Genomic DNA, 24735 nt, shown 5'->3' with positions numbered 1-24735 from the left:
CATTCTCAGGTACTGTTTGAGCTTTTGGTGTCTACACCAGGTTGGTTTGGAGGAAGACATTGAGGCAATTCAGAGGCATGCTGCTAGATTTGTTACTGGTACTACAGAAATGCACTATGTACTCAAATCGGAATCCCTGGAGGAAAGCAACATTTTCTTTTTAAGGAACACTATTGAGAATATCTGGTAAACTAGCATTTGAAGCTGACTGCAGAATGATTCTACTGCCGCCAACATACAGTGTGCATAAGGATCATGAAGTTAAGAGAAGAGCAATTAAGGCTCATACAGAGGCATATAGACAGTTGTTAGCCTCACTCTGTTTGTGAGAGGAGCAAGAAAGGAAATGTTAGTAGTTTTACAACATTCCTGTGTACCATTACATGGGCCATGGAGTGTATATATAGTACAAGATTCCCTCATGCCCATTATGTGGCCTGTGGAGTACGGATGCAGATGAAGACACAGATGCAGATATACAACTGGAATGGTAATGGAAAGTAAAGCATTTCTGAAAAAGAAAGTTTTTTACAAACAATGGAAAATTCAAGCTGGGATAATGACAATATTATGGAAAGGATGGATTGACATTCCACATGGGAAATATATATTAAAAACAAAGATTCCATGACTTACCAAATGGGAAAGCGCTGGTAGATAGGCACAATAAAAAAACACACAAACACACACACAAAATTTTAAGCTTTCGCAACCAACGGTTGCTTCGTCAGGAAAGAGGGAAGGAGAGGGAAACATGAAAGGATGTGGGTTTTAAGGGAGAGGGTAAGGAGTCATTCCAATCCCGGGAGCGGAAATACTTACCTTAGGGGGAAAAAAGGTCAGGTATGCACTCGCACACACACACATATCCATCCACACATATACAGACACAAGCAGACATATTTAAAGGCAAAGAATTTGGGCAGAGACGTCAGTCGAGGCGGAAGTGCAGAGGCAAAGACGTTGTTGAATGACAGGTGAGGTATGAGTGGCGGCAACTTGAAATTGTTTAAATTATTGTTTATTGTACTATTTTGTCTCCCTATAATAACTGCAGAGTCTTCCCAACCTTTCCAACCACGCCGCCACTCATACCTCACCTGTCATTCAACAACATCTTTGCCTCTGCACTTCCGCCTCGACTGACATCTCTGCCCAAATTCTTTGCCATTAAATATGTCTGCTTGTTCTAATAATTTCCGGGTATGCAGCCGGATCCCGTCGACATTCTGCCACGATATTTCGGCCCAGAGACGTCCGGCCATCATCAGGTGAGTACACAACTACTGAAGAGCCCAGGTGCAGTCGCGGTATTTATGCCGAATCTCGCGCATGTGAAATGTACTGGCATCCTACAGTGCATGCGTCAGGTGTTGACATGCGCAGCATAGCCGAGTTGTACGTGCTGCCCTCGGTGGTGGAAATAAAGGTTCATCTAGTCATTGAGTATCGAATGACACTGTCGATTCCGCTGTGATTGTATAATTTTAATAACAGGATTCCAATTTTTATCCAGCTGAAAGCCGTTGTCTCGATTTATAAGATTATTGGCAAGACGTATTTCCACTGATTCCTTGATTACGGAATCCCAAAAACCGGAAACCGGGGATAAAATTTTTGTTACATTGTATTCCATTGAATGTCCCAAAGAAATACAGTGCTCTGCTACTGCCGATTTTGACGGTTGCCGCAGACGGGTGTATCTTTCATGTTCTATACATCGTTCATGGACAGTTCTTGTCGTTTGGCCAATATATGCAGCGCCACATTCACAGGGAATTTTGTAGACGCCTGCCTTCTTCAGTTGTAAATCGTCTTTAACGGATCCAACCAGGGCCCGGTTCTTTGCTGGTGGACAGAAGATAACCTTGATTTTATTTTTCTTCAGTAATCGGCCTATTTTCGACGACACATTCCCGGCGTATGGAAGGAACGCAGTTGATTTAAAGTCATCATCTGCGTCCTCAGTGCGTTGCTTCTTGTTATGATAGTTGCGCATGGCCTTCCTTATTTGGCGAGAAGTGTAGCCATTCTCTTTGGAAACCTTCTCCAAGTGTTCTAATTCTGCGTGGAGGTTTTCATCATCCGATATTATATGTGCTCGATGTATTAAGGTACTGAGAACACCGGCTGTTTGTGCTGGGTGATGGCAGCTTGAAGCCTGGAGATACAGATCTGTGTGAGTCGCTTTCCTGTACACAGAATGTCCTAATGACCCATCATTTTTACGGCGTACTAGCACGTCTAGAAATGGTAAAGTGCCCTCTTTTTCAATCTCCATCGTAAATTTGATGTTCTCATGTAATGAGTTTAAGTGATGAAGGAATTTCTCCAGTTCCTGTCTGCCATGAGGCCATACAGCAAAAGTATCATCTACGTACCGCCAGAAGACCGTAGGCTTTAAAACAGCAGACTCAAGTGCTTTCTCCTCAAAGTCCTCCATAAAGAGATTAGCTACCACAGGCGACAAAGGGCTCCCCATGGCGACGCCGTCTGTTTGTTCAAAGAATTCGTCATTGAATAAAAAGTACGTTGAGGAGAGTATATGTTCAAACAAGGCCGTCATTTCTGCACTGAATAAGTTACCAATAAGATGTAAAGATTCCATTAAAGGCACTTTGGTAAAGAGTGAGACCACATCAAAGCTGACTAATAAATCCGAGCTGCTAAGCTTAACTTCCTTCAAGCGACTGACAAAATCCTCGGAATTACGTATATGGTGGCAACACTTACCCACATACGGCTTTAGTAATGAGGCCAGATATTTTGCTGTAGAATAGGTCGCAGCACCAATATTACTCACTATTAATCGTAGTGGGGCACCATCCTTGTGTATCTTCGGAAGACCGTAGAGTCTTGGTGGTACTGCATTGTGTGGTCTCAATCTCTTGATAACTTCTTCAGGTAGAGAACAGTCGTTCAAAAGGGTAGTAGTTTTCCTTGATATTCGGCTTGTTGGGTCCTTTTCAATTCTACGGTACGTAGAGTCATTTAGCTGACCATATATCTTCTCGTTGTAGGCTTCTCTTGTCAGAAGAACTGTGGCGTTACCCTTATCCGCAGGCAGTACGACTGTGCTAGTATCTTCTCTCAGGCTGCGGAGAGCAGCTCTTTCAGCTGGCGAGATGTTACTCCGTTGTGGCGCACATTTCAACAACGTTCGGCAAGATTCACGTCGAATTTCGTCTGCAGAATCCACAGGGAGACGTCTAATGGCTTCCTCAATGGAACTGATGAAATCCGTTAAAGGCAGTGAGGCAGGTGTAGGAGCGAAGTTTAAACCTTTCGCAAGTACTGACATCGTCGCATCGTCAAAAGATTTCTCCGTGAGGTTCACCACGGATCGTCCAGAGATAGCTTCTTGCGGTTTTCGTGTTGCGAGTTGGCTAAACTTCGCACTTTGTCTGTTCGTACTGTCCCTGTGAGCCCAGTCTGCCTTGGCCCAGGATACGCCGTCAATTTTTTACTGAAATGTAGAGACAATAACTTGATTCCAACTTTCGCCACAGTTGTTCATTTTATTAATAGTGTGGCCGCCAACAATATAAAACGCAAGGCGAGTCTGGCTTTAGTAAGAGAACGAATCCGTTTTACGCGTCGTGAGTTAGACGCTGTCGCCAGGAATTTATATTATTTACATCTGAAGATTTCAGCAAGATGTTCTTCCCTTAGTTGGGACTGGATTGACGGCGTATCCTGGGCCAAGGCAGACTGGGCTCACAGGGACAGTACGAACAGACAAAGTGCGAAGTTTAGCCAACTCGCAACACGAAAACCGCAAGAAGCTATCTCTGGACGATCCGTGGTGAACCTCACGGAGAAATCTTTTGACGATGCGACGATGTCAGTACTTGCGAAAGGTTTAAACTTCGCTCCTACACCTGCCTCACTGCCTTTAACGGATTTCATCAGTTCCATTGAGGAAGCCATTAGACGTCTCCCTGTGGATTCTGCAGACGAAATTCGACGTGAATCTTGCCGAACGTTGTTGAAATGTGCGCCACAACGGAGTAACATCTCGCCAGCTGAAAGAGCTGCTCTCCGCAGCCTGAGAGAAGATACTAGCACAGTCGTACTGCCTGCGGATAAGGGTAACGCCACAGTTCTTCTGACAAGAGAAGCCTACAACGAGAAGATATATGGTCAGCTAAATGACTCTACGTACCGTAGAATTGAAAAGGACCCAACAAGCCGAATATCAAGGAAAACTACTACCCTTTTGAACGACTGTTCTCTACCTGAAGAAGTTATCAAGAGATTGAGACCACACAATGCAGTACCACCAAGACTCTACGGTCTTCCGAAGATACACAAGGATGGTGCCCCACTACGATTAATAGTGAGTAATATTGGTGCTGCGACCTATTCTACAGCAAAATATCTGGCCTCATTACTAAAGCCGTATGTGGGTAAGTGTTGCCACCATATACGTAATTCCGAGGATTTTGTCAGTCGCTTGAAGGAAGTTAAGCTTAGCAGCTCGGATTTATTAGTCAGCTTTGATGTGGTCTCACTCTTTACCAAAGTGCCTTTAATGGAATCTTTACATCTTATTGGTAACTTATTCAGTGCAGAAATGACGGCCTTGTTTGAACATATACTCTCCTCAACGTACTTTTTATTCAATGACGAATTCTTTGAACAAACAGACGGCGTCGCCATGGGGAGCCCTTTGTCGCCTGTGGTAGCTAATCTCTTTATGGAGGACTTTGAGGAGAAAGCACTTGAGTCTGCTGTTTTAAAGCCTACGGTCTTCTGGCGGTACGTAGATGATACTTTTGCTGTATGGCCTCATGGCAGACAGGAACTGGAGAAATTCCTTCATCACTTAAACTCATTACATGAGAACATCAAATTTACGATGGAGATTGAAAAAGAGGGCACTTTACCATTTCTAGACGTGCTAGTACGCCGTAAAAATGATGGGTCATTAGGACATTCTGTGTACAGGAAAGCGACTCACACAGATCTGTATCTCCAGGCGTCAAGCTGCCATCACCCAGCACAAACAGCCGGTGTTCTCAGTACCTTAATACATCGAGCGCATATAATATCGGATGATGAAAACCTCCACGCAGAATTAGAACACTTGGAGAAGGTTTCCAAAGAGAATGGCTACACTTCTCGCCAAATAAGGAAGGCCATGCGCAACTATCATAACAAGAAGCAACGCACTGAGGACGCAGATGATGACTTTAAATCAACTGCGTTCCTTCCATATGCCGGGAATGTGTCGTCGAAAATAGGCCGATTACTGAAGAAAAATAAAATCAAGGTTATCTTCCATCCACCAGCAAAGAACCGGGCTCTGGTTGGATCCGTTAAAGACGATTTACAACTGAAGAAGGCAGGCGTCTACAAAATTCCCTGTGAATGTGGCGCTGCATATATTGGCCAGACGACAAGAACTGTCCATGAACGATGTATAGAACATGAAAGATACACCCGTCTGCGGCAACCGTCAAAATCGGCAGTAGCAGAGCACTGTATTTCTTTGGGACATTCAATGGAATACAATGTAACAAAAATTTTATCCCCAGTTTCCGGTTTTTGGGATTCCGTAATCAAGGAATCAGTGGAAATACGTCTTGCCAATAATCTTATAAATCGAGACAACGGCTTTCAGCTGGATAAAAATTGGAATCCTGTTATTAAAATTATACAATCACAGCGGAATCGACAGTGTCATTCGATACTCAATGACTAGATGAACCTTTATTTCCACCACCGAGGGCAGCACGTACAATTCGGCTATGCTGCGCATGTCAACACCTGACGCATGCGCTGTAGGATGCCAGTACATTTCACATGCGCGAGATTCGGCATAAATACCGCGACTGCACCTGGGCTCTTCAGTAGTTGTGTACTCACCTGATGATGGCCGGACGTCTCTGGGCCGAAATATCGTGGCAGAATGTCGACGGGATCCGGCTGCATACCCGGAAATTATTAGAAGAAGAAATACGCCGGGAAAATTTCAGAAGTCACATGTCTGCTTGTGTCTGTATATGTGTGGATGGATACGTGTGTGTGCGCAAGTGTATACCTGTCATTTTTTCCCCCTAAGGTAAGTCTTTCCACTCCCGGGATTGGAATGACTCCTTACCCTCTCCCTTAAAACCCACATCCTTTCGTCTTTCCCTCTCCTTCCCTCTTTCCTGATGAAGCAACCGTTGGTTGCGAAAGCTTGAAATTTTGTGTGTGTGTTTGTGTGTTTTTTTTTTTTTTATTGTGCCTATCTACCAGCACTTTCCCGTTTGGTAAGTCATGGAATCTTTGTTTTTAATACATATATATCAGTGGCGTAGCGTGGTTGGAAAGGTTGGGAAGACTCTGCAGTTATTATAGGGAGACAAAATAGTACAATAAACAATAATTTAAACAAATGAAACAAAACACATCAAATAAAACAACAACAACAACAACAACTACTACTACTACTACTACCACTAACACCACCACAAATAATAATAATAATAATAATAATAATAATAATAATAATAACTAACTTGTTCAAGAAACGATGAAAAATTTGTAGAACTCCTGCAGCAAGAGAAGAAGCACTTACATTTTCTTGTACACAAGTGCAATGCGCCTGTCTTTTATTTCCACGAATAAGTCTATAACTCGGTCTACAAAGATCTGATCACTGAATAGCTCTCCAAGTAGTGACTTTTCTATTGCTAACGTGCTCAAACATGACAGCCGGGTGTTGGACATTGAATTCTTTAAATAATTCTTCACTCGTTTTCAGAGTACTCATGCTTCGTTCACTGCTTGCTGTAGTTGCGGGTAGGGTCAAAACCAAAATCAGGAACTTCGTTGTTTCTTCATAAACGGAATCTAAATCATTGTTGACAATGTACTTTAAGAGGATTCTTGGAGGCAAAGTGTTTTTTCTCATCAGCGTATATGTTACACATTTCATTTTCAACTTGTTCTTGTTTGAAAAAAGGGTACTGTTCTAATAATTGAAGCAGTTTCAACTTTGGGAATTCTTTTTGATAGTTTGGGAAACACTTTTTGTTCAAAAGTTCAACAAACTGCATTTGGGGAAAGTCTTGAAACCTTCTTTCCATCTGAACAATTTGCAAATTCAGTATCTTGAAAGTTAGTGACCTGAGAGATATCTTTTGACTGTCACAGAATCGTAAGTTGCCATTCAAACACAAGCTGCATTTAATGCATTCATCAATGAATGTTTTCATTCTTAATTGTCGTAAGTTTCTCAAAACAGTTCTTATTTCATCGTGGCAAGCAGTTATACTGACAAATTTTGACTGAATAACATTAAAGAGATGATGAACATAAACAAAGCACCCTCTGTAGAAGCAAAACAAGTAGACAAATGTAGGATCATCTGTCCATCGTTTCATTCCCAAAGCACAGCTCAAAGATTCTGGGTCCCACTGAAAGTCTGTATCATCAAATATATAATTAAAAAAAATAGATAGTCCTGAGAAATGACTAGATGTTGAAACTGCCCTGGAACAAAAGTTCCAGTGAGCGTTGCTTGCATGTGGCAGTTTAAATCCTGTCTCAGTTAGCAATATAGTTTGTTTTGATGATTTGCTGAAAAACGAATGGAATGCAGTAAGATCACTTACAAACATGCGTACTTGTCATATGATTTTGGAGGCATGTAACAGTACCACATTCAGTTAGTTTGCGTAACAATGAAGAAACAGCGCATAGGGACAGAACTGCTTCACAAATTGTTGTAGTCCTCTTTCTCTGCCCGCCATTACTGAAGTGCCATCATATGGTTGACTAATCACTTTTCCTTCCACATTCCATTCTTTCAATACTGCATGAACAATGTTTGACAAACCTTCAGCAGTTTTATCTCCAGAAACATCGTAAAATCCAACGAATCTTTCCTCAATTTTGTCTGCAATACATTATACTCATTTGACTCTTACATGATACATCTAATGTTTCATCAGCCTGAATCAAAATGAAATTGTAGTTCTGAATTTCAGATTTTATTTTCTCATTAACTACCAGAGTTATCATTTCTATTACATCTTTCTGTATGTCTGGAGAAGTTCCTTTAAAGGTTGAAGATGATGACAGATGGTCTCGGATTAACTGCTCTCCATGAGCTAGTAAATCGAACAATTCCAGATAGTTACCTTTGTTGCTGGAGGATTTGTCTTCTCGATGGCCACGAAAGGCTAGTTCTTGTTTACAAAGAAATACAATTGCCTGAATAAGACGAGCCAATACTCTCCTGCTGGATGCGACTTGTTTATTGTATTTTATTGCTGTCAGACGAGAGGCTTCAGAAAGGGCGTGCTCAATTCTACTTTTGCCCAATAACTGAAATTATTCTTTGTTCTGCAGGTGGCGTTTTGATGTCTGATGTTTTTGTGCTTTCCTGTCGAAGTTCTTTATTGTACAAATGCCCTCACTGCATCATTCCTTTTTAGCACCAAACAGAAGACATATATAACAATATAATCTGTTATTAACTGCATTTGCAGTCAGCCAAGCATACTTTTCATACCAGGTTGTCTGAAAAGTGCGTTTTTGTTTCGCTTCACTTAAAACTACACTGAGTATAGGAGTAGGTCGTTTGTCCTTCAATTCGCACTTTTTTCCCTACGTTAATGTAGAAAAAGGCGTTTTTAATAAAAATTCTATAAGGTGTACAGTTGCTGGTTCACTCATGTTGGCGACAATATGCACTATATGCACTAAAATCACCCAAGAATGACTATGAACACAAACTGCGCAACTGTTCACTTCCGTGTTAAAAGTCAGCATAGAAGCGGCAGAGACTAGTCTCGATACCTGCTAGCAAGTGCAGTGCACCGGCCTTCGTGGAAGAGGGGAAGTGGAGGGGGCACAGGCTCACACAGCCAGGTAAGGGAAGGGAGGCAGAGACTGAGAGCAGTCGAGTCTCAAGCAGGCAGATACACCAATACTCAGGGAGCGGTGGTGCGGGCTACAAAACTGATGTTTTCGCACATTTAGTGCTCTTAGTAGAAAGTTGTTTATATTTTTGTTATGACTTACTATTGCATCTTCTTTAAGCACGAATACTGGGGAGACTAAGTCTTTTATATACCACACACACACACACACACACTGGCATGTTGATAGACACACAAACAAACACAAACATACACACAAAATTCAAGCTTTCACAACCAACAGTTGCTTCATCGGGAAAGAGGGAAGGAGAGGGAAAGACGAAAGGATGTGGGTTTTAAGGGAGAGGGTAAGGAGTCATTCCAATCCCGGGAGCGGAACGACTTACCTTAGGGGGAAAAAGGGACAGGTATGCACTTGCGCACACACACACACACACACACACACACACACACATATCCATTCGCACGTACACAGACACAAGCAGACATGAGATGCTTCAGTGTGTGTGTGTGTGGGTATCTAAAAACAAAGATGATGTGACTTACCAAACGAAAGCGCTGGCAGGTCGGTAGATGCACAAACAAGATGCAAAAACCCGCGGGTTGCGAAAGCTTGAATTTTGTGTGTATGTTTGTGTTTGTTTGTTTGTTTTTGTATCTATCAACCTGCCAGCGCTTTTGTTTGGTAAGTCACATCATCTTTGTTTATATATATATTTTCACTGAAGCATAATTCACACACACTTGACCACTGCCCTGGTTGATGAGGCTGGACTGTATAGAACAACTGTGCCTGATGGGAAAGCAGCCTGTGGGTGGTGGGGTTAAGGAGGAGGCTGGGGAGGAAAGGGGGAGGAGGAGGAGGAGGGACAGCAGGGTAGGAGTGGGGAAGGGAGCGAGTGGGTGCAGGTGAGCGGAAAAGGAGACAAACAGAGGAGGAAAAAAAAAGACTGATGGGTGTGTTGGTGGAATAGAAGGCTGTGTAGTGCTGGAGTGGGTCCAGGGAAGAAGACAGGTGGGTAAAGGACAGGCCAGGAGGGTTATGGGAATGTAGGACAGGGAGTGTTCTGACCTGTGCAATTCAGAAAAACTGGTGTTCATAGGAAGGATCCAGATGACCCAGGCTGCTGTGAAGCAGTCAGTGGAGTGAAGCACATTGTATCGGGCAGCATATTCAGCAACTGGGTGGTCCAGCTGTTGCCTGGTTCCACTTTTTTGATGGCCATTCGTGCGGAGAGACAGCTTATTGGTTGTCATGCCCACATAGAAAGCAGCTCAGTCATTGCATCTTAATGTGTAGAACACATGACTGCTTTCACAGGTAGCCCTGCCTCTGATGGGACACATACATGTGACCAGACTGGAGTAGGTGGTGGTGGTAGAATTATGTGACAGGTCACATCTAGGTCTGCTGCAGGGATATGAGCCACAAGGCAAGGGTTTGGGGGCAGGTGTGGAGTATGGATGGACAAGGATATTGCATGGGTTCAGTAGGTGGTGAAATACCACTGTGGGAGGGGTGTGGAAGATAGTGGGGAGCATATTTCTCATTTCAGCCCAGAATGAGAGATAGTCGAATCCGTGGCGAAGAATGTGATTCTGTTGCTCCAGTGCTGGGTGGTACAGCATCATGAGAGGAGTGTTCCTTTGTGGTCAGATGGTGTGTTTGTGGGAGATGTTAGGTGAATGGAGAGAGAAGACATAAGAGATCTGTTTCTGTACAAGGTCGGGAGGGTAATTTCTGTCTGTGAAGGCCTCAGTGAGACCCTTCATATATTTGGAGGAGGACTGCTTGTCTCTACATATGTGACAGCCACAGGTACCTAGGCTGTACGAAAGATTAAATTACTCCTGAGACCCAGAGGTGGCTCAAATCCAAAGTGGAAAGCTCCGAGATATTTAGTTTCTACTAGGAAATTGGAATTTTGTGGTACGTTCTTATGGGATCAAACTGCTGAGGGCATCGGTCCCTAAGCTTACACACTACTTAGTCTAACTTAAATTAACTTACGCTAAGGACAACACACACATCCATGCCCAAGGGAGGACTTGAATGTCCGACGGGGGGAGCCGCCTGGACCGTGACAAGATGCCTTAGACCGCGCGACTACCCCATGAGGCATTCCTACTAGAAATAACAGATAAGCAGTTGTTACCATCTCACTTAGACATTGAACTGATATCACTTAGTTCCAATAAGATGGACATATAAAAAGTATGGGCAAAGTTTAAGCAGATTGTAAATCATGGCCTGGAGAATTATGTGCCAATTAAGTGGATTAAGGATGTAAAAGATCCATGATGGTTTAATAATGAAATTTGGAAATTGCTGAGGAAGCAGAATCTGTTGCCAGAATGAAATTTTCACTCTGCAGCGGAGTGTGTGCTGATATGAAACTTCCTGGCAAATTAAAGCTGTGTGCTGGACCGAGACTCAAACTCGGGTCCTTTACATTTCACAGTCAAGTGCTTTGCCATCTGAACTACTCAAGCACAACTCATGACCCATCCTCACAGCTTTACTTCCACCATTACCTTGTCTCCTACCTTCCAAGCTTCATGGAATCTCTCCTGCGATGCTTCAGAACTAGCACTCCTGGAAGAAAGGATATTGCAGAGACATGAAGTTTGGAAGGTAGGAGACGAGGTACTGGCAGAAGTAAAGCTGTGAGGATGGGGCATGAGTCGTGCTTGGGTAGCTCAGATGGTAGAGCACTTGCCCACAAAAGGCAAAAGTTACAAGTTCAAGTTTCAGTCCGGGACATAGTTTTAATCTGCCAGGAAGTTTCAGAATCTGTTGCACTCTTGGTTCAAAAGGGAATGCACACATGATGACAAGCAATGTGCAAAGTGTACAACTACTACCACCATCATACCTTAGCACAGGATATGGCAGAGAACCTGAGAAAATTCTGGTCCTGTGTAAAATCACTAAGCAGGTCCAAGTCTTCCATTCAGTCACTTGTTGACCAGTCTGGTGTGGCAGTTGAAGACACAGCCAAAGTTTTAAGTTTTGCATTCAAGAAATCATAGGTCTGGATGGAATCCCAGTTCAGTTCTACCTTACCTACCTTGCATTTATCATGAATTACTTACCCTATGCAAAGTCCCAAGCAATTGGAAAAAAGTGCTTGTGACAACTCTATATAAGAAGGCTAAAGGAATGGACCTGCAAAATTAGAGACCAATATCTCTAACAATGGCTTGCTGCAGAATTCTTGAACATATTCTGAGTTTGAATATAATAACTTTTCTCCGATACCAAGAAGTTTATGTCCACGAATCAACATTGTTTTTGAAAGCACCACTTGTGTGAAAATCAGTTTACCTCTTTTCTCCCACGATATACTGCAAACTATGGATGAAGGGCAACAGGGAGAATCCATATTTCTAGATTTCTGGAAAGCATTTGACATGGTCCCCACTGCAGGCTGTTAACAAAGGTGCAAGCATGTGGAATAGGTTAGTGGATATGTGAGTGGCTCGAAGACTTCTTGGGTTGCAGAACCCAGTATGTTGTCCTCAATGGCAATTGTTCATCAGAGACGAGGGTATTGTCAAGAGTGCCCCAGGAAAGTGTGATAGAACTGCTGTTGTTCTTCATGTACATAAATGATTTGGGGACTGGATGGGTAGCATCTATGGTTGTATGCTGGGGTGTACAGTAAGGAGTTGAAGTTGAGTGACTGTAGGAGGTTACAAGATGACATAGACAAAATTCCTGGTTGGTGTGATGAATGGCAGCAAGATCTAAATGTAGAAAAATCTAAGTTAAAGCAGCTGAGTAGGAAAACAAACCCATAATGTCCAGGTACAGCATTAGTAGTCTCATGCTTGACACAGTCACATCATTTAAATATCTGGGCATAAGAATGCAAAGCAGTATGAAATTGAATGAGCATGTTAGCACATGGCAGGTAGGATGAATGCTTGACTTCATTTCATTGGGAGAATTAAGTGTGGTTTACCTGTAAAGGAGACCACATATAGGATGCTAGTGCAAAATACTCTTTGTACTACTTGAATGTTTGTGATCCATGCAAGGTCTGATTAAAGGAAGACATTGAAGCAATTCAGAGGTAGGTTCGAACAACATGCAAGTGTTACAGAGCTGCTTCAAGAACTAAAATGGGAATCCCCAGAGGGAAGGTGACAATTCTTTTTGAGGAACACTACTGAGAAAATTTAGAGAGCCAGGAAATGAAATGATTAACAGTCGTACAGGGTACCCTCTGCCACATGCTGTATGGTGGCTTGCAGAGTATCTGTGTCGATGTAGGGTAGATCTAGAGACTTTGTGAAATTGGTGGCAGCTGTTAATGTGCAGATATTACTGGTAGTTGGTAGGCTTGACATTCACTGACATACTGATTTAGCTATCCTTGAGAGATGGAGGACAACATCAAGGAAGGTGGCTTGTTGGGTTGAGGAGCAGATGGGGGAGAAAGTGTTGAGGATCTGGAGAAATGTGGGCAAGATGTCCTCACCTGCAGCCCAGATCACGAAGATATCCATTAATGAATCTGAACCAGGTAAGATTTTTGGGATTCTGGATGGTTAGGAACAATTCCTCTAGATGGCCCAAGAATATGTTGGCACAGGATGGGGACATTCAGATGCCCATTACTGAACCACATATTTGTTTGTAGCTGAAGCCTTTCAAAGGAGAAGTAAGGTGAAGATGTAGTTCATCGTGGAGACCAGAAAGGAGGCTGAAGGTCTGGAGTCATTCAGATGTTGGGAAAGGAAGAGAAGCTGTGGAGAGTCGGTGGAGGACACGGTTGATGTCTTTTTATGTAGGCGGGTAGATTATGGGTAATAGGCTGAAAGTTGGTCCTTGGGAGTAGTGTTTATCTCATTGAGGACACAGTAATGGGCTACAATAGTGTGTCCTGGGTGGTTGGGTTTATGGACTTTACAAAGCATATAGAAGACAGGAGTGTGGGGAGTGGTAGGAGTGAGGAGAGCGATGGATTATGGGGAGAGGTTCTGGGATGGACCAAAAGATTTGAGGAGAGACTGGAGATCAGGTTGAATTTCTGGAATTAGGTCACTGTGGCAGGGTTTGTAGGTGGATCCCTCTGGCAGGCAATCACTGCTCTTCAAAACCACAGTGGTAAAGCCTTCGTCAGCAGGTAGGATTATAAGGTCAGGATCAGATTTGAGTGGTGGATTACAGTTCTTTCTGTGGATGTGAGATTGGTTTTCATGTTGAGAATATCTGGGGAACAATGGTGAAGCAAGGTTTGAGGTTCAGAAATTCTGGAATGTTGAAATGTTAACAGGAGGGATGGAGATTTGGATGCAGTGGGGGTAGATCACGTTTGGATGGAGGTGTGAACTGATTCAGGCAGGGTCAACATTGGCTTTGGGTTGAGTTTGATTGGTAGGGTTTGTGGTGAAAAAGTGTTTCCACTGTAGGGACTGGGAGAAAGAGTAGAGGTGTTTCAAAAGGGAAACATGATTGATTGAATCTGGTAGTGGGGAAACAAGGTGATGCCTTTGGAAAGGAATGATACTTCTTCGGGACTAAAGCTTGTATGTATTGCAGTCTTTGTGTTGTACCTGTCTACAACTCAACATCTCCACTATATGATGAGTAGCAATCTATCCTTTCCATAATGTATCAAAATTCATTAACATTGTGTACAAAAGTAATTGTTAGAAATTCTTTTTGAAAGTATTTCTCTGTAAGTGAATGATTATACAGTTAAGACAACAAAAGGAGATTTTGAAATATGGCACTACAGATGAATGTTGAAGATTAGATGGGTATATCAGATAACAGTTGAGAAGCTACTGAATTGAATTGCAGAGAAAAGAAATTTTACATAACTTGACAAAAAGAATGGACCAGTTTACAGAACACATCCTGTGATATCAAGCAATAGTCAGTTTGATAATGGAGGGAAGTGTGACTTACTTTTAGTAAATACGTTCAAATGGGTTTAGGTTGCAGTAGTTCTGCAGACAGGGTGGAGCTTGAACAAGACAGAGTAGTGTTGAGAGCCACATCAAACCAGTCTTCAGACTGAAGACTACAAGAATGGCATTTAAATAAACAGAAGTATTGCAATGTGAACAGTAACATCACAAGTACTATTAGCGGCTGAAATGCTGGTATAAGAAAAATTCACAGGTGGTCTTCCAATAGCAACACATCAATAAGCAGATATGCCATGAGCATATAAAGGAAAGCAGTGTGTAAGCCATCTACTCTGTAGAGGCTGTATGAATTTTGTGTGTTCATGAATTTTGACTGACATTAACAGTGACTGGGGCAAGGGATTATACAGGAACAAATCTTCATAATTCAGTAAAACAATTGTTGGGGGGTGGGTAGTAGGGGTAAGCTCCCCAGCCTCAGTGTCTCTTATGACAACCCCACACCCCTTTACCTCTTGACCAACACATTCCAATCAATCACTCCTATATCATACTCTAAACACCAGTCGCACAATTCACCTCTTTTTTTGTGTTCCATGATAGCTAATCTGTTGGAACAGTCTCTTTATTTTTATGTCTTTTACCCCCTTCCTAGACCCTCCATCTTCCCCCATCCTTTCTGTCCTCGATTTGCCTCTCTCTGTGTAGGTGTGTACCTCCTCCCCTGCGTGTGAATACATATTCTAGCTGGCATAATTTTTCTCCTCCTTCATCTCCACCATTTCTCCACCAGAAATTATTGCCACTGTGTATATTTTGTGACTAAGCTAAGGATTTTGGCTACCCTCATGCAAACATTAAGATACCAGATGTTACGGGAAATATGAATGTACCTTAATTAGTTCCAGTGTGTGAGATTATTAAACTTGAAAACATTAGTTTATTAGTGGCATGTTTTGAGCCACTAGTAGTCACTGTCAGGCATCAAGGTGTACTAACTGCTGAGTAGTGCAATTCCCTTTTCACTGAACTGAACATAGTGATGTTTAAGACTCCTAACAGTGTGAGGGGATATATCCTTACTGGCATTTATTATAATTCAGACATATGAAAAAAAAACTTGTCAATATGGCTAATGATTATTCTGAACCAGCAAAACAAGGTGTTAAATGTATCCATGCACACAAAAACATTGCAATTAAGTTAATTGCAATCTATCAAAATACCAAATTCAACAAACTGTGCTCTCAGCCAAAAATTTGACCCCTATATTTAAAAAACGGAAAAGCAGCAGTAGCTCCTTCTCAGCAACTAATGCCAAAAACAAAGCTGATTAAATTTGGTTAAAGAGTGAAATAAAACAGCTGTATAAAAATAAATGCCAACTGAACCAAAAAGCAAACAAACAACAGCTTGAGCTAAAGGATGTAGCTCACTCAGCCCAGATATCAATCCTCCAAGATATTGTAGATGATGCTATTAAACAAACATATTATCAGGTATGTGACAGACACCAGAAAAAACTTACTGCTCTATGAAATATCACCAAACCAAATGCAAAATGTCAAAAAGGACCTCTCCCTTACATGTTTTATGATAGTCTCAAACTTCATCAATGCTCAATTCAGTGAAATACCTGCCAGGTTAGCCGAGAGTGCTAATGCACTGCTTCCTGGACTGGGGTAGACGCGCCGGCCCTGGATCGAATCCGCCCGGCGGATTACCAACAAAGGCAGTGTGCTGGCCAGCCTGGATGTGGTTTTTAGGCGGTTTTCCACATCCCACTAGGTGAATACCAGGTTGGTCCCCATGTCCCACCACAATTACACGACTCGCAGACATCTAAACACTTTTGCACTATTGCGTGAATTACACTGTACGCAGACAGCTGGGGTACTCTAATTCCACCCTGGAAGGGTATGGGGTGGTGACAGGGAGGGCATCAGGCCCACCCTTAAATTAACCTTGCCAAATTTGACCCTAACCATGCTGACCCTGCGAAACCATTGGACAAAGGCACAAGCAAAAGAAAGAACACTCAATTCAGTGAAAAGGAAATTTCACTACTCAGTTATCTGCTTGCCTCGTTGCTTCATAATGAGTACTAGGGGCTCAAAAGCCATTGACATTATATGATTGTCATAAGATGAATAATATTAAACAATGTGGGACAAAGTCATGGGAAACTAATCAGACAATATGGCCAATGATTATAACATATTACAGAATGGTTTTAATTTATCTGTGTGACAGAAAGCAGTGTACATTTTTGTCATAACATATTGTCCTTGGAAGCAGGCCACCGAACTCAATGGAATGATAAAAAATAAAGCTTTATTATAAATATATTCAAAAGTGCTGGTAGAATGTAAATAATTTAGTAGACCACTCACCAAATAGGAGAAGCATGGAGTCATCGACAGGCACACACAAAAGAGAGAGAGAACACTCCCTAGCGTTTGGAATCAATCCTTTCTTGGAATTGTACTCTAGCTTGAGAACGGATTTATTCCGAAAACTAGGAAGCTTTATTTCTCTTTTGTGTGTGCCTGTCAACAACTCAGTGGTACCACTATTCAGTGAGTGGTCTCTTTTGCTCCTAAATTGATTACATGAAGTTTATAACAGAGGGAAACATTCCACGAGGGAAAAATATATCTAAAAACGAAGATGATGTGATTTACCAAACGAAAGTGCTGGCATGTCGATAGACACACAAACAAACACAAATATGCACACAAAATTCAAGCTTTCACAACCAACGGTTGCTTCGTCAGGAAAGAGGGAAGGAGAGGGAAAGACGAAAGGATGTGGGTTTTAAGGGAGAGGGTAAGGAGTCATTCCAATCCCGGGTGCGGAAAGACACCTTAGGGGGAAAAAAGGACAGGTATACACTAGCACTCACACACACACATCCATCCGCACATACACAGACACAAGCAGACATTTGTATTGTGTCTGTGTATGTGTGGATGGATATGTGTGTGTGTGTGTGTGTGTGTGTGTGTGTGTGTGTGTGTGTGCTAGTGTATACCTGTCCTTTTTTCCCCCTAAGGTAAGTCTTTCCACTCCCGGGATTGTAATGACTCCTTACCCTCTCCCTTAAAACCCACATCCTTTCGTCTTTCCCTCTCCTTCCCTCTTTCCTGACGAAGCAACCGTTGGTTGCGAAAGCCTGAATTTTGTGTGTATGTTTGTGCTTGTTTACATGAAGTTTAATTGTATATGAATATTATGGAAAGGATAGTTGCTACTCACCATATACTGGAGATGCTGAGTTTCAGGTAGGCACAGCAAAGAGACTGTCAGAACATGAGCTTTCGGCCAACGAGGCCAAAAGATCATTTTCTGACAGTCTTTTGTTGTGCCCATCTGTGACTCAGCATCTCCACTATATGGCGAGCAGCAACTATCCTTTTCATAATACTGTTACATTGCATCCTGGATTTTCCATTGTTAATTATATAATACATTGTTAGGAAGATGCATACATACAATATTTCGGCTCTGTTATAAAGTGATGGGTTATAATGAAGCAAAAATTAATAACTTACACGGAGATCTATGGTAACACTTTTGGACAACTGGTCATCTTCACCCTTTTCAAAAAGATGTTCTAGTCGTAAGAGTATTGTGTTATTGCTCCATGGCTCCAGTGTCAATATCTTTATATTTCTTGGCAATGGTTGCTTAACTCCTGAAAACTGAATAAGGAAATAGTTACACTATCAGAAGAGGGATGAATGTTGCAATATATACAGCGCTCTAAAGAAGGAATTTAGCCTTACTTCTGTCTTATGTTTCTGTGCCCATTTTTCAAAGGAACTGTAACTGGTCTTTGCTAGAAACACCAATGGCGACATTCCCCTCCTCTGTGCTATATCTTTCTCCAGTGCAGTCTTCCCAGGTTTGTTACCGACTGCTAAGACCACATAATGCTTCCCCCTAGCTATAAGGCCTTTCCCATATTGTTGTTCATTCAAGGCTTCACCCACTCCAAGGCCATCATCATGTAATGTACGACGATGAATCTGTAAAAATATGAAACTTTTGTCATCCTTGATTATCTCCTCACAAAGAATTTATGAAAGAAGCAGTACATCTAATCTAATCTCTCCAATCATTTATTGTGAAAATAAAATGAAAGTGCAACAATTATTAATGATTCCATTTTGGATAATACCAACGACTCTTACACTCAACAACATGATGGTATCTTTTTCTTCCAGCTTTGAGATAAGTGCTAGTTTCACTTGGTGCATAATGTGTTTCATAGTAAATTGACAGTTGTGAGCTACACTTATGCTTTTTACAAATTTGTGCAGAAATATCTAGTTCAAAAATCACTTACCCTTAATTGCAGTGTAGATATTGTAATTAGTGAAATATATCCACCTACTTCCGCATGTTACCTAGTTTTTCTAAGGAAGCATTATAAAGTTTTATGATGTAAGTATTGTGTATTTTATCACTATCAAACATCAGTGTATATTGTCTGCATATCTTTAAAAAATCTGCTATTTTCAAGTTTGTTCATTAGCATAATGTCAACTAAATGCAAGCAAAGCAAAAGCAGACATGCTGAACCACATTTTCAAATGTTCCTTTACAAAGGATGATCCAAGAGTACTGCCCCAGTTTAACTGTCACACTACTGCAAAAATGCATGATATAAGACATGTCAGTGGCATTGAGATACAACTGAAATAGCTAAAATTTAATGAAGCCTCAGGGTCCATTGGGACTCCTGTCAGGTTCCATACATGGTGTCCAGTGGTTGGTAGAAGAACAGTTTGTACTTATCTGCAAGAAGGGTAACAGAATTGATCCACAAAGCTATCATCAGTATCATCTAATATCACTTTCATACATCTGTTGTATTATAATATGGAGTATCAAATGAAATTTTGGCTGAATTGAGGGTTTCTCAGTATTGTGGATGCAGCAAGTTTTCTCGGACAGAGATTCATCCACAGATGTAGAAGAAACTACAAGCATACCCCAGGGAAATGTGTTGAGACCCTTCTGTTTATGTTATATATTAATGGCTTGACTGATAATTAAAACCTCAGATATTTATGTGAGACACAGCTGCATGAAAGTGCTGAAAGTTCTCAGCAGTGATCTAAATTTTGTATTGAGCCCAAAAGGGCTACATGTGGCAGATGACGACAGTTCTGTGGGACATGTATGGCTTCACTACCATCAGAAGAAGCAGAATGAATCTGCAGGATGGTTATCAAAGCACTGGCAGCTATGTTCAGCATATCAAAGAAAGATTTACTAGAACTTGAAAATCAGCGGACGGATAATGGAGTTCTATCTTTACCAGTCAGTAAGTCCAACATTACATTTCTAATGTCAAATAGAGATGGTAACAGTGATCTCAATGCTTTTCTGTAACCGGTGTTCGACAGCTTTAATAAGGGTTAGGAACTGCATCACACAGTACATAGCTATACTTATCTTTATTTTACTAATAAATTCTGCTCACAGTCTGACCATCCTCAGGCCATAAAAGACATATTTCACTTTGTGTTTCACAACTGTAGTAATTAATAAAACTCTGACTTGCTCCATTTTCATAAAACTTGTGACTTAACTAATTATGTATTTCTGTCTTTCAATGTACATTATCAATATGTTTGGAACAATCATAGCACCTTGGCATTTGTGCAAGGTGATCACTGGCACGAGGGAAACAAGAGCATCATACTGACAAATAGCACAAACACGGAATGTAGTTCAATGACTGTAGTTGGAGACATGGCCAAAAATGAGTTAACATGGCACAGGAGACTGAAGTTTTACACAAGAGTACCTGATACAAAGAAATCCTCCCACATCTACTGAAGACCCAATGGCACACACAAAAGTGGGCTCTGAAATACAGCTCAACTGGCTTAGGGAATAAGAGACACTTTGTGAGGATCAGTGTGAAGTCAACATTCAACTACAGATGCTACCAACCACACAGCACAATGGTCAGCATACTGGACTCACATTTGGGAGGACGACAGTTCAAATCTGTTTCCAGCCATCGAGATTTACGTTTTGTGAGATTTCCCTAAATCGCTCTAGGCAAATGTTGGGATAGTTTCTTTAAAAGAGCGCTACTGATTTCCTTCCCCATCTAGAAACATTTTGAGCTTTTGTTTCATCTCTAATGACCTCCATGTTGATGGGACATCAAATCCTAATCATTCTTTCTTGTCCAATCATTATAATGCAGCTGGGTGGAAGTCCAGGACATCAGCACATACACTCTGGCTGTGTGTGTGTGTGTGTTTTGAGATCTGATTGCTAACTTAACAGACTGATGTATTTCTGTCTGTTTAACTTTGTTTTAACTGTTCAAGACATTGCAAGTTTTGTTTTCTGTATTATTTTCCAAGAAATTGCTATTTCTTTTAACTTTCTAAGATACTGGATGCTTGAACTGGCTCCTTGGGTGCAACCAAAACCCAATTTCAGAAAATAAAAAAAAAAAAGACTGTAGAATGAGTGGTGTTGGGGCTGATTCAGGATGACAGTGTGGCAAGAAACCACAGCTATGAGAAGATATTACTTTTCAAATGACTCTGACAAGCAGACAGATGACTATAGCTGAAATCTGGGCCCCTGATTTTTTTGCCCATGCAGCACATCCTGACATGATGGGAAGATGCATACCAGCTTCCAGGCCGAAGTCCCAGTGAGCCTACACAGCATGTGCCAGGTATTATAAGAAAATCCTTCTAACGTAACAGAATTATAAAATATTTGAAGTTTACACAGATGTTACAAAAGAGGAATTTTACAATGTGATCTGACCCAACAGAATGTCATTGCTCATGAGACAGTCTTCCTGAAACCACAACATAAGCTTCCATTCATTAAACTCATCATGTTCCACAGATTCCATGAAGAAAGAGGGCCTACAGGGATGTGGATCAGGCTGAGGTAGACTTTAACAAAAGACAACGAATCATGTAAACTTAATATGTACACTGCATTAACAATAGACTATCACTATACTGCTGATGACTACTTGTGATTGTGCCACAAAATGTAGTGTAATAAATTAGAAGGAACTCTGTTTGGGTGTTGGGAATGCTGCTTGGGTCTTAGCATCTAGAGACAACAGTGGCTCTATGTGCATGGGTGTGTGCACATGCCTGCGTGTGTGCATTTGTATGTGTGTGCATGCGTGTAATATTTACAAGTATGGATTGTCAAAGAAAGTAAGTACCTACACCTGTAACAACACAGGTATATTTACAGTACACTACAAAAGTTAGGATTCAGAGATAGCCATTTTGGGTGTAGGCAAGATGGGAAGGGAAACTCACACATCAATTTATGGAACACAGAGAAAGACAACACATGATATGCATGTCAGCTATCCAACTATGACTATGGACAGCCCAGTTATCTTGAAAATTCTGTTGCTTCCAAAATGAATCTGTGCAGGTGATCAATGCCAGACAGCATGGTTTGTATACAGTGGCAGCTCATACGAATACAAGCTAGGTGTTCACAAATTTTTAAATTCAGATAAATGTGAGAGTGCGAAATTAAAAGCATCTGCTGTATAACAGTTATGCTTATCAACATATTTATACAACTTCAGCTGCTGTCAGTAACAACAACAGCAACAGCAACAATGACAAAAAGAACAACAACGACAATAATAATATGCATGACGTGTCTGAAAAAAGGAAGAATTGTTTTTGTGGAATTTTGTTGTTTTGTACATAATTAAGTAAAGTTTATGGCAAGAACAAAATATTGTTTGTATGATATTGCAGGGCTTGTGTTATTCTGATTATGATGCAAATGCACTGCTGCGACTACAGCCATTACGAAACACATCAAATGAATTCGCAATTGCGAATAAGGGCTACCATCAACTATAGAATGGAATGACGATCATGAAAATTTGTGGTGGACTGGGACTTGAACCCAGATTTGCTACTTATCCTGAGCGGTCACCTTACCATTTGGCTATCTGTGCAGGAATCACGGCTAGACCCAAACTTCCATCTTTCACCAATCATGCGCCTATGACATGTACTCATACGTCCATTATGTAATTTCTGTATGGCTCAGACATTGTATTTGAAAGTCGCTTGCCCAGTATTGGCAGATTTTCACAACTGCAAATTCATTTGATGAGCTCCGTAATGGCTGTGGTCACCACAGTGCCTGTTTCTTCGGACATGCATGCATGCGACTTTCAAGTACGTCTGACCTGTAAGAGAATATACATAATGGATGTACAAGTTCAGGTCATAGACACATGGTTGACAATATAGGGAAGTTTGAGACTGTCTGTGAGTCATGAACAGATAGTCAAATGGTAAGGCGACCACTTGCGATAAGCAGAAAATACGGGTTTGAGTCCTTGTACAGCACAGATTTTCATGATCGTTATTCCATTCTACAGCTGACGGTAGTCCCCATTTGCAATTGCGAATTCATTTGAAGCAATGTCTTTCGCTACTCTCTGTTTCACATTTTTGTGTAAGTGGGAGTTTTAGTGCTTTTTTTATTTTTTCTGACAAATGTACAAGATGTCTAATTCATGTATTTGTTAACGAATTAACTTCTGGGCTGAAAATCAGGCATTCTTATGTTGCTCCGACAAAACGACTTATGCCTATTACACACTTCTTTGTTAAATGTTCGCTTGCAGTCAGCTTATTTGATTTTGTCACTTTCTCAGGCAAAGGATCTGGTTTGGAATGCCGTAGTTTCTTTTCCTGGTAATGGCGCTTAATACAGGTTCAGTGGAGTTCATGTTGATACTCCAGAGGAAAGCCAATTTGTGCACAGAAGACAACCAACTCCAAACACAAACTGCTGTTTGCGGAAATGATTAAATTCAAGTAGTGCTCTCTACAAACAAGGTCACTTGAGTAGAATACAAATGAGGTGCTGAGAGCCATAAGAGCCAAAAGCACACCGTCTTCAACCCCACACATCAAAATTAATATCAGAGAAACCAGTGAGAAAGTTTTTCATGAATGCTCAGATACACATACAATGTGGGCCTACAGTACAGATAAACCTGACCCACCGTAAGATCAACAGGTGTCACAAGCATGAAGAAATGCAACAGTCTCACAATCGATGATGATGTGCTTTTTAGTTCTCAATAGCTCATATGGATTACTCTAGGATAAAATCCAAAATTTAATGTACTATATCTCATTCAGAATCCCACAAAATAGCTTTTGCTATCAGTATAACTACAACATATACAGATATCCAATCTAATTGTACAATATAGTGAGTGAATTTGCATATCTGTGGCGTGTGCTACTGCCTAGCGGAATTTATCCAAGCAAATGTAGATAAAAGTCTGCTGCAGTGTGCTACACCTGGTGGCATTGACGTAAACTCGTAGTTGACTGGTAAACGCCAGCAGTGCACACTGTGTACCGTGTAATTGCTTATCAAATTCGTATGTATTTGCCACGTAACGCAATTATATCATGCCAGTTGCACATGCATAAAAGCTCCTTAAAACGAGCACAAGGGAAGGTGTGCTCATGACCCTGAGGCCAAGTTTCACCATGTTTAGAGGAGCAATATGTAGCACAGCATAGAAGATTTAGTGCCTTGTATTTCAGATTACACATCTACATTATGTTTAACAGCATTCAAAGAAAAATAACCAATAAATCCTCAAGGTGTCAAACATTAGGGTGTTCACATGCTCTTGTGCTCTTTCACAGCAGCCGCCACTGTTTTTATAGTGCCACCACAGAAAACAACACTTGAGCCATTGTATACCAAACATTTCCAGTCCATCACACATTTCAATGAAAGGTCTGCTAATGAGTGGAAGTTCTAATGGAATATTCATCATTGGGCTGCCACAACTATTCTCAACGTTGTAGTTTGTCCCAGATATGTTTCTATAGTATCGTGGTAACTGCAGCACGAGAGATGCTGTCATGCAGACTGCCTGGTGTGCTTGAAG

The 24735-nt window shown here is 41.3% G+C and overlaps 1 protein-coding gene across 1 annotated transcript in view; it reads right to left on the bottom strand.

Moving 5' to 3' along the window:
• The window catches only part of LOC124597038 (lysosomal alpha-mannosidase-like), a 258262-nt gene that overhangs the window by 3866 nt on the left and 229661 nt on the right, over window positions 1–24735 (bottom strand). The window contains exons 15-16 of the mRNA XM_047135914.1: window positions 18554–18796; window positions 18320–18469 (exon numbers count right to left, since the gene is read on the bottom strand). Of these exons, the coding sequence (XP_046991870.1) occupies window positions 18320–18469; window positions 18554–18796 (393 nt within the window). The remainder of the gene's footprint in view (window positions 1–18319; window positions 18470–18553; window positions 18797–24735) is intronic.

Source organism: Schistocerca americana, chromosome 1 (genome assembly GCF_021461395.2).
Source record: "Schistocerca americana isolate TAMUIC-IGC-003095 chromosome 1, iqSchAmer2.1, whole genome shotgun sequence".
NCBI lineage: Eukaryota > Metazoa > Arthropoda > Insecta > Orthoptera > Acrididae > Schistocerca > Schistocerca americana.
This window is presented reverse-complemented; position numbering and strand designations above follow the sequence as displayed.